The sequence below is a fragment of the Penaeus japonicus genome, unplaced genomic scaffold (genome assembly GCF_977035675.1).
Source record: "Penaeus japonicus unplaced genomic scaffold, GWHDUDI00000001_assembly GWHDUDI00000015, whole genome shotgun sequence".
NCBI lineage: Eukaryota > Metazoa > Arthropoda > Malacostraca > Decapoda > Penaeidae > Penaeus > Penaeus japonicus.
The window spans coordinates 34,958,935-34,968,934 of NW_028234417.1; the positions used below are offsets into that span (position 1 = coordinate 34,958,935).

Here is a 10,000-nt window from a genome sequence, read left to right on the forward strand (position 1 = left end):
AGGTATTTTTTTATTTCCTTTACTCACAAATGAAAATAAAAAAATGGTTATCATTGTTTACATTCTATTATTTATTCATATACTCTTTATTCCTATAACAAGAAACAACATCCAACATGAACAATTCATGTAACAAGTTATATATATGTATATGAACGTAATTGTGTGGATTTTATTTGCATGTTTCTGTATTTCTTCTCATTTTCACCTATTTCTGAAGGCTAACTAGAAATTTTGAGCTTTGACACTCCACTTTGTTGTATATATTTGATGTATATATGAGAGGGCAACACAAATATAAAAGTGGGTAAAATCTAGACTAAAATCTGCCTTGATGAAACCTGAAAAATACGGCATTAAATGCAGCTGGGGACAAACAAGTTGGAGGGATTTTGGTTCTATATACATAACAGATCATGTTGGATCACAGTTAATTGTATATGATGATGCATATGCAGCATCCCTGTTGTAAACTGGAGGTTCAAATTTTCTAAATCTTTAAGTAAGTATAAGTCTCCATTACATTTAGGTGTCCTGGGCAACCCTGTGATCTTAACCCATTCCCGACGGGGGAATTCTAGCCTTGAATGTCCAAATGCCGGGGCGTTCGAATTATTAGGCCTAAATCAATTGAATGGCCGGCACAATACTGTGCCGCCCGGCAACTGGGCTTTTGAATGCGCGGTACACATGCTGTACCACCCGTCCTGTGTGGGTTAAGTAAGAAGGGGTTATTGGGCCAGGTAGCCTTCTATCTCTATCTCTACAAAGTCTATTTCTTTCCCTGGGCCAACATTACCCTCTGAATTCCTTATGAACCTTGATGTCTTATTTTTGGGTGCTAATATTCAGTACGTATAAAACCAAAGAATGTAATTAGTTCTATGGCTATTCTGACTCTCACCTTTCCCCCTGTGCAACGCTGGATCCTTGAAGGTGACTCAGTGTTACTTGTGATGCTTGTGATACTGGACTGTCGTGGCACTAAGGACGTGCTCTGTTAAAATAAAACAGTGTATTATGTATCATAGATTTTGTTCTCATAAATTATGAGTTTTATAACAGATTCCTTATGACAAATATCATATCCCTTTTGCATTACATTTACATATATCAAATTTTGCATTACTAAATGCCAGAGAATTCAATTGTTCCAGATAATTTCTTGATAATACATGTTATAACAATATTAATCAAACAGTAAGCAAACGTGAGTAATATACTTACAAGAGCATTTTACTTGAGTGCTGATATTTGTCAAACTACTCCTAGCAATGTGTCATACAGGATTAATGCACATACTACATAAAAACCAGGATATTCTAAAGGCATTTATTTGGATAATGCAATAGAACTCTGGTTAAACTCTTATTGATTGCATGCAAAAGCCTATGAAAATCTTAGCATTACAGAAGCAAGGTATCTAGCGTGTATCTGCAGGTTCACCCAAAAAGGAGGAGAAAGAGAGAGAGAAAAAGGACAAAGGAAAGGACTTCACTAACTCCTATTCTAGGACTGGCCTCTGTCTTGTCAGAAGTGGAAAGAGCTTCATAGTCTTCTACAAAGTCATTTCCAATTTGATGTTCTAACTTTCTAAATCAGAGTAACAATAACAATCCTCTTCTGCTTTACCGTTTTGGAAATTTCATTTCAACAACCGTGAAAAATTAGAAATGCAAGACAAGTTAATAAATATCAACATTAACTCTAAATTCAATCACTGAACTACTGCTTATGATGTTAATCTCAAAATCAACCCTACAGCCAGGTTTTATCATTCCTGGCCAATAAGTCTGATGTAACAACGTCTGTTGAAATTTGCAAAGCATAAAAAAAAAGAAGAAAAAAAAAAAAGAGGAGGAAATTCATCATAACAAGAGCTGCAACAGTAAAGGTTCAAATTTTGATTTGTCTAACAGACATTTAGAAGTATAATTTACAGATAAAATCTTCATATGCAACTGATAATGTCTGCCAGATCTCTCTTGCTGAAGAGAAGATAGGATCATGTTCACAGCTTCACTGTTTGAACTCTTGTAGCTTTATGTGAGTCTGGTAACACTCAAAACAGCACCACCTACACTGCTTTGTGGGAAGGTTTACCTCAAAGACAAGTGAAAAGAGTTGCTGCCCCTCAAGCAGACAAAATACAACAAGAGCAGCCAAGGTACACCTAGCTGGAGTATTCCTGAGATGAGGAAGAGAATTAAAACAATGGTCGTCCTAGCAAATTAATACTGATAATGATTACATCAACAATAACCAAAGAGTAATTACTGTACAAAAGCAATCTTTTATCCATAATAAAAGTGGCTGTAGTAAAAATAATTGTACAGAACAAACAGAACTGTTTCTCTAAAGCCAAATATATTGACAATGTAGAGAAAAGGGTATGTCAAGAACTATGAAAGTCTACAAAGGATAATAGATCTCATTTCAAGGCCAAGTAAAAAAAAAGTAAAAAAAAAAAAAAAAAAATTACTTCAATATAATGCAATTTAAATACATAATGAGACCTTTATCATTATGGGACCTGCAGATAACCTCACCCAAGATACCTTGCTTTGGCTGTGGATAGAGACGGTCGACAGGGGGAGTTTTGGGAGGCTCTTGGACCGCTGGATAGGCCATGTCTGAAGGTGGGGGGGCTTCGGAGGGAGGCTAGGCCTGGCAACGTCGTCTCCCTCCCTGGCAAGTCCTGAAGCCGCTGCTGTGGGAACTTGTAGCTGCACTTCGGTGCACTGCCGATCGCTAGTTTGTGGAAAAGGCTGAAGCTGGCAATACAAAGTGGATCTGAATGCTTCTGAAGAACCGGTACCAACATGCAAGGAATGGGAGGAAGCTCTACGCTGGAAGTCAACATCTAAGCCTTCAGAGGAGTCGCGAATGTGTAGGGTATCCCCGTCTCTGTCACAAGATTCACTGAAACTATGGAGACTAGAGAGCTCCGTGCATGAGGTTGCACTTGTCCCGCTTGACTCTTGTGAATTCTTTGATTGCATCTTGGGTGTGGTGAGGCTGAATTGGGGTAATGTCAGCTGATTCGTCTGCACCTCAGAGAATGTGTTTTCCCTCTGACTTGCCAGTCTTGGGATTACCGTTACCTGAGAGACTTGTGACGCTTGGGACTCGAAACTTCTGTCACGAGAGATGCTAACTGAGCTCTGGGGGCTGAGGTGAGTTGAGGATATCTTATGCTTTGGCCTTACTGACTGTACTTCTTGGGGCTTAGACTCCCCACTTCCAGTAGCTACAATACTTGTACTTGGTATAGATCTGCACATCTTATTTAGGGAATGGACATTACCAAAGTTTGTCTGTGTAGCAGCCGACCTAGCAGCAGGTCTGGTCAGAGCCCCCCCTCTTCGGGTATGATATGAAGGTTTCAGGAATTTGGGTTTTGGGGGCACTTCAGGCTTCTTTTCACCTCGGAACCTCAAATAGTCTCTCTTGGATTTTTCTAGTTGTAAAACCTTTGGGCAAACACTGGCCTTCATCCACCAGTGTGCATATAATCCTGAACGAAAAACTGATTCATCATTAGTGGACTCTGAATATGTTGTGCATAACAGGTCTTGTGCTGATGTTGAGTGATGCAAGGTAACTGAGTCTGGTAGGGAAGAAAATGAATCCATTGAATATGTCACAGGGGCTGAGGTGCGAGGCGTCATCATGGGCGAGAGGAGCAAGCTGTCATTGTCTACACCACAGTCTGGAGTAATGGGACGTATTTGGCAGGAAGATATGCTTCTTGGAGACTTGATACTGGAAAACTGGGAGGAATGCGAGCAGCGGGATATGCTAGAGCCTCGCCCTAACCCTGGGGTTTCACTTCGTAATGGACAGCTCTCCAAGTGATGCAAAACATCTGCAAGGCCAGAATCTGATGACCTGTGGCTGTGTGATTCACAGCTGCAGACTTTGGCAGGATTTTCCACATTGTGCACAAACTGGACAAAATGACTTGTGAAAGTATTTGAATCTTTGGACTCTTGTAATGAGGGTATTCTCTGAAGTAGGTTTGGCTCGCTGCGAGACAAAGACAAGGCCAAAGATTTTTGATTTCTCTGATTTTCATAATAATCACTCCTGTCATCCCCCATCTCATCACCACTGCATGATGACATGTAATAAGCCACATCTGGCTTAATCTTAAATGGAAACTTCTTTACTGGTTCTTCCCCTTTACTCTCAAAGGCTGGCACATCCACAGAAGATAGAGATCCTCCATATATGGTTCTGTTGCAAATATTAGGAGTGCTTTCTGAGAGCTCCTCATCTGATTCACCTGGAATCACATTGGGTAGGATTATTGGTGTAGCTGGAATATTAAGAGTCGATGAATGTAGTTCTTTATTGGCAGTGAACGTTCTCTCCTCGGTTTCAGCTGGTGCATTCCCTGCAATAAGGGGTATGGATCTGTATGTGATACCTGTATGAGGGTAGGTAAGATATGTTGCAGGAGAATATTCTGGCTTGTACATATTACCACCGACAAAGCACTGAGGGTAACTTTGCGAGGATGACAGGAGGGTCTTGTTATCAAGATCTTCATCATTCAGAGGATGCTTAAAGTTGTGGTCCTCATCTTCCCTTGTGTCGCCTTCATACGACAACTCTGATACTGCTAGCGGGGCAATACCATGTGCGGTGCTATAATAGGGGCCTTCACAAGAAGAACTTTTATCCATTTTTGAGAACAGCTCAAACTCTTCATAAGCAGCACTGAATGGCTTTGTGAATGTGAAGCGCTGAGCAGAACCATGGCTGTAATCACCCTCCACCATCTGTGGGGACCCAAGACTAGAATCATCAGGATTGTAATATCTGACATATCCGTAAGGGTTGCTGCCATCTGTGGATACACCCGATTCTCCAGAGCTTGAAATGGAACTGTTATTAAACCTCTTGTCGACACCACTTCGCTGATACCTCCACCTTTGAAGATTGCTTGAGGTAGTGCTGGAAATGGCAGAGCTCTTGACCTGTGGGTACTCCTTTTTCTTGGGCATTGGGGAGAAGATACCCGCCTTGTCTCTTGGATCTTCCCCTACCCAATACCCATCATCACTAGATGAACCACTTGTGGTAGATTCCACATCGGAGCACTGGTCATCTTTTAACTTTAAAGTGCTGGGTTCATCGTCAGACTCATCACTAGACAAACCCCCGGTTATGATTGAGCACTCTGTTCTGTGTCTACGCAACTGGACCAGATGCATGACGTCTTCATCTTCTTTATCACCAGCTAACGTTCTTAATAATTTTTTGGTTATAATCTTTCTTCTATATAGGTTACTGAAGTATTTAGTTAGGATGGCATATGGTCGGCTGATATAAAAGGTTTCGCTGGGGAGGTGCGTTAAATTCTGCTGGGGGACTAAGGGGGAAGGACTAACTGAATCACATCTTGTGCTGGATACTCTACACTGACAAAATCTATCTCGCAGAGAGGAATCATAAGGACTATCAACACCACCACCATTCACTTCCACACCCACGGCACACTCTCCACCAGACGGATTCCACATTAAGCCACAAGACATGCATGTATAGAACTCAGGCATACTAGGCTGGACATCACATCTGTAACTACTAGATGATACACTTACATGAGCTGGGGGTACAGGGGGAGAGGTTAGCGAGGGTTTGTGAGGGGTGAAGTTGGAGGCTCTGGCCATACGGCACTGTTGGGCGAGGGTGTCGACCCACAGGTGCTGGTCCTCCTTGGTCTGGCAGACGGCGACTATCCGGTCTGCCATCGGACCTGCCATTCAAAAACTCTTGTCAATCGGAGAATGGCAAATTAATCTGAATATGTAGATTTCCATGAAAAAATAAGAACTTAAAAACTAAACAAAGCCAATTTCAACCGCTTTCTCATGTTATTGTAAGAGAAATCTCACCTGAGACCTCAAAGGCATTTTTGTAATGGTCTCCATCTTCTAGTTTGGTGACCTGGATACTGCTTAATGGATAACTTCCCTGGAAAAAAAAATTACAAGGCTATTTAGATGTGACATAATCAAGTGATAGCTTCTCTATACGTCAAAAATAAACAAAATAAAGTCTGGTGATATATATGTATAAATACACATATATGTATAATTATAAATATATGTATATGTATATGTACATATGTATTTGTTTATGTATATGTATATATGTATGTATATGTATGTATGTATATATATATATAATATATATATATATATATATATATATAATATATATATATTATATATATATATATATATATATATAATATATATATAAATATAGAGATATATTATATATATATATATATATATATATATATATATATTATATATATATTATATATATATACACATATAAATATATATATATAGATATATATATATATATATATATATATATATATATTTCTTTTTATTTCAATCTAAGATGCTTAAGCTGGGATGTGGAGTCAATGATCACAAGAGCTCTTTTTTTTTCTTAATTCATTTTAGATGCAATCTACACAATATATGAAAAAAATAGCTCATCAAATATAAACATCAACAGTGACAAGGAGAAAAAAGAAAAAAAGAAAAGTAAATAAAGAAAGAAAAATAATGAAAAAAGAAAAAGAAAATTAAAGAAAAAAAAAAGAAAATTAAAGAAAAGGAAAAAAAGAAAAATGGAAAGAAAGAAAAATGACAGAAATAAAAAAAAATAAAAAAATCAAGTGATCTCCCAATCCCTCTCCTCTTCCCTCTCACCTCGAAGATAAAGGCACTCATTCTGGGCGAGACAGAGAGCATGACCAGCGTCACGGGAAACAGCACTAAGTATCGATCTCGGTGGTCTGGCAGGAGTGCAACCGACCCCATCCTCACCACTTCCCCTAGCGTCCCTAGGGAGTCGCCGCCCTCCCACCCGTGGACCCTCCCAGTGACGACTTCCAGCTCCAGCTCCTTTTGCCGTCTAATGGCCCCGCAGGTGGACTGTGGATATGACAAGGCTATGATCTCTGCATCCTCTACCTTATGACAGTATAATGGACTTATGCTAATTTGTGAGTATACAAGAGAATTTTTTTTCTTTATTTAATCCTGTTATAGATCCTGAAATATTTCATAAATCTTCAAAGTATATATGATTAAAAAAATCTAATCTCCATTATGGCACCAACCGCAAGTTCCTTGTACACATGGGACGATCTCTGAGTGTCTCCCCTGTCTGGGTGCCCTTCGTCCAAGTGCCGTTCATATTCTTGCAGCATCCCAGCGTACTTGTCTAGACGTCTGAAGGGCTTGCTCAGTGCTGTTGTTAACACCATGATGCCTGGCTTGAATGCCCCTTGACATTCCATAAAGCTATTTAGTTCATCTCTGCAAAAATGAAATGGAAACTGTAATAATAAGAGAAGTCGTGCATTTTATAAGATGTAGTATAGTAATTTTCTCCAAGACAAAATGGCTTTGGTCTTTCTTTAATCACCAATGGTTTTAGAGATCCTCTTATACACTTTTGTAATATATCTATCTATCTACTTATCTATATATATATATTTAGGATGATCTTCACTAATCCACCTGTTGCTCAACTGTATAATCTAGTTCCTTTGCTAAACCAGCAATAAGTCTAACGTAGTTAATCTTAGGAGTACCATGACACTGATTCAATAAGTCCTAATGCAGATTCATCAACATCAGACAGCGAAGGCTCAAAATTCTAGCCTGATCATGCACAAGATGCAAGGTCATCTGAAGTACTTCTTCACTTTCCTCTTTTTCCTCTCATTTTTTCTCACATATTGCAAGCACATAAAGAAGTAATATAGAAAGAAACTTAATCAAATCAGTTTAAGGTACAATCATTTCTAATTTCTTTTCTTTCAACCCCCTCCCCTCTACAGGATGACGCCCCTAACAGACAACACTAACTTGAATTTTTCCAGTATGCAGACGGCTCGCGGATGGTTGGTGCAGTACATCTTGTGCACCCCTTGCAGTTGTGGGGCCATGGTGAGGAAAGCCCCCCCAATGCGTTGGTCTCTGGAGGGCCTCTCGCTCTGCTCCTCGAGACAGGTGACTAAATTTGTATGCGTTGCAATAACCTCTTCTAGGTTGCCTACCAGTTGCTTATATTCTGCTTCTGATAACCTGGAATGATTAGAAAAGCACTATTTAGTGAACTTTATTTTCTTTCTTTTTTACCAACATTCAAATAATATCAACATTCATATATACATACTCATTAAGACACAGGCACACACACACACACACACACACACACACACATGAAACTTACAATTCAGATTTGTGTAAAGCTGTTAGGTGGGTTGCATGAAGATTCTGCAGGTCTGCTACATGAGTTCTCTCTGAGTCCAGTATGTCTTTCAAAACTAAGTTACGATATATCTGTTGCTGTTGGGAATGTTGTGGACTAATGAGATCGCTCTCCCCATGCAGTGGTGATACTGATCCACCGTCTGAAACAGAAAAAAAAACAAAAAATATCATGAAATTGCCATATGAGCTTGTGCATGCAACACTACAAATAAATAAACTTATTCCTTAGATTCTCAAAATCTGTGTCATTGATGAAACTATCACTCCCTCTATGATTTATTACAATTAATTCGACCTGTTCATTGAGGGGCATTAGACTGACCCAATTCATACTTTTGTCTTATTTTCTTTATGAATAATTCAATACCCAGTAATACCCCATTCACATAAGAGCCAACCCCCCCTCTATGTCTCCATTTCTTCCATGGGCCTCCTGGCAAAAGAGTTTCTTATCTCATGACAGACCACATCAACTGATACTTAGGCCTGCTTCCTACAGTGCTGGTGATGCTCCTTGTCACCCACATAAATCAACTTTATCTAAAATCAGGGTTCAGTTATCTGTCCTGAACTGTACTGCCATCTAATCGCAGGGATTTAAGACACCTGCTCTAAGCCAAACTATGGGTATGTGACATCAACAGCTCGCCTTGCCAAAACCAGTTATGCAAGAGCCAGACAAAGCATTTTTAGACCTTGACATCATGCTACATTCTTTTGAAAACTTGCTTCTGAATCAAAAGAATTTTTATAGTAATTTAACAAATACCTGAACTTCTGAATCATCCACTTGTTATTTTCTTCTATCTCAAAAATGTGTCTATCTATGGGCATTTTAGGAAATACCCCCCAAAAAAAAAAAAAAAAAAATAATAATAATAAATAAAACCAGCAAAATCCTACCAAGAGTGCAATTCATCAAAACAAAAATTACCAAAGCAATATCTCTTAAAAAGAAAGAAACAAATATGTACGACACATAAAGCTCTTCTTGTTTCACTTCAGCAACTGATCAGATTTATAGAAAGGAGCACTTAATAAATGTCAAAATAAAAAACAATCTCTGCCTCACCTGGTGGCTTGTGCTCCTTGGTATAATTTGAAGGAAACCATCCTGTTTTGTCATCTAGTGTTCCTTCCCACCAGCCTCCTTCCTCACGCTGTGTTACTGTGATTATGTCACCCTTCCTGAAGCATAGCTGCAATACAAGAACAAACAAATATATTGAATGTATTCAGTATAAACTTGCACTGGCAAAGCATATTATTGAATAAGATTAATATATTTTAGGGAAACAGTCAACCAGAGAACGGTGCAAATACACATGATAAGTGACTAATAATGAAACAGGGCAATATGGATTTCATCTTCTAATAAAAAAATATATCTGGAAAAGCTTTATGAATTTATCATACAGCAAACTTTATCTTGATTTCGTATTTGCAGAGAAATGAAAAGAGATTACTCACCTCATCGTTATTTTTCCCCTTGAAGGAGTACAGGGCTTCAACCAGCAGGATTCCATTTTCAGACGACATTATCAACAGCCGTGCTGATACACAACTCTAATTTACTATTCTCACATTCATACACTGCAAAAAGAAAGAAAAAAAAAACTCAATTAACATCATGTGTCAGAATTATATAATGTACAGCAGTATCCAAAAACATACATAAATCT

The 10,000-nt window shown here is 38.7% G+C and overlaps 1 protein-coding gene across 5 annotated transcripts in view; it reads right to left on the minus strand.

The window, feature by feature from the left end:
* The window catches only part of RtGEF (Rho-type guanine nucleotide exchange factor), a 44,420-nt gene that overhangs the window by 18,955 nt on the left and 15,465 nt on the right, over window positions 1-10,000 (minus strand). For 3 of the 5 annotated variants that reach the window (XM_043018857.2, XM_043018860.2, XM_086544806.1), the window contains exons 2-10: window positions 9,789-9,911; window positions 9,391-9,517; window positions 8,278-8,458; window positions 7,911-8,129; window positions 7,157-7,355; window positions 6,744-6,968; window positions 5,907-5,985; window positions 5,613-5,767; window positions 905-997 (exon numbers count right to left, since the gene is read on the minus strand). In XM_043018857.2, the coding sequence (XP_042874791.1) occupies window positions 905-997; window positions 5,613-5,767; window positions 5,907-5,985; window positions 6,744-6,968; window positions 7,157-7,355; window positions 7,911-8,129; window positions 8,278-8,458; window positions 9,391-9,517; window positions 9,789-9,857 (1,347 nt within the window). In that variant the 5' untranslated portion in view covers window positions 9,858-9,911. Of the gene's footprint in view, window positions 1-904; window positions 998-2,103; window positions 2,189-2,558; window positions 5,768-5,906; window positions 5,986-6,743; window positions 6,969-7,156; window positions 7,356-7,910; window positions 8,130-8,277; window positions 8,459-9,390; window positions 9,518-9,788; window positions 9,912-10,000 lie in introns of all 5 variants that reach the window. The other 2 variants (XM_086544803.1, XM_086544805.1) reach the window with 1 other exon arrangement.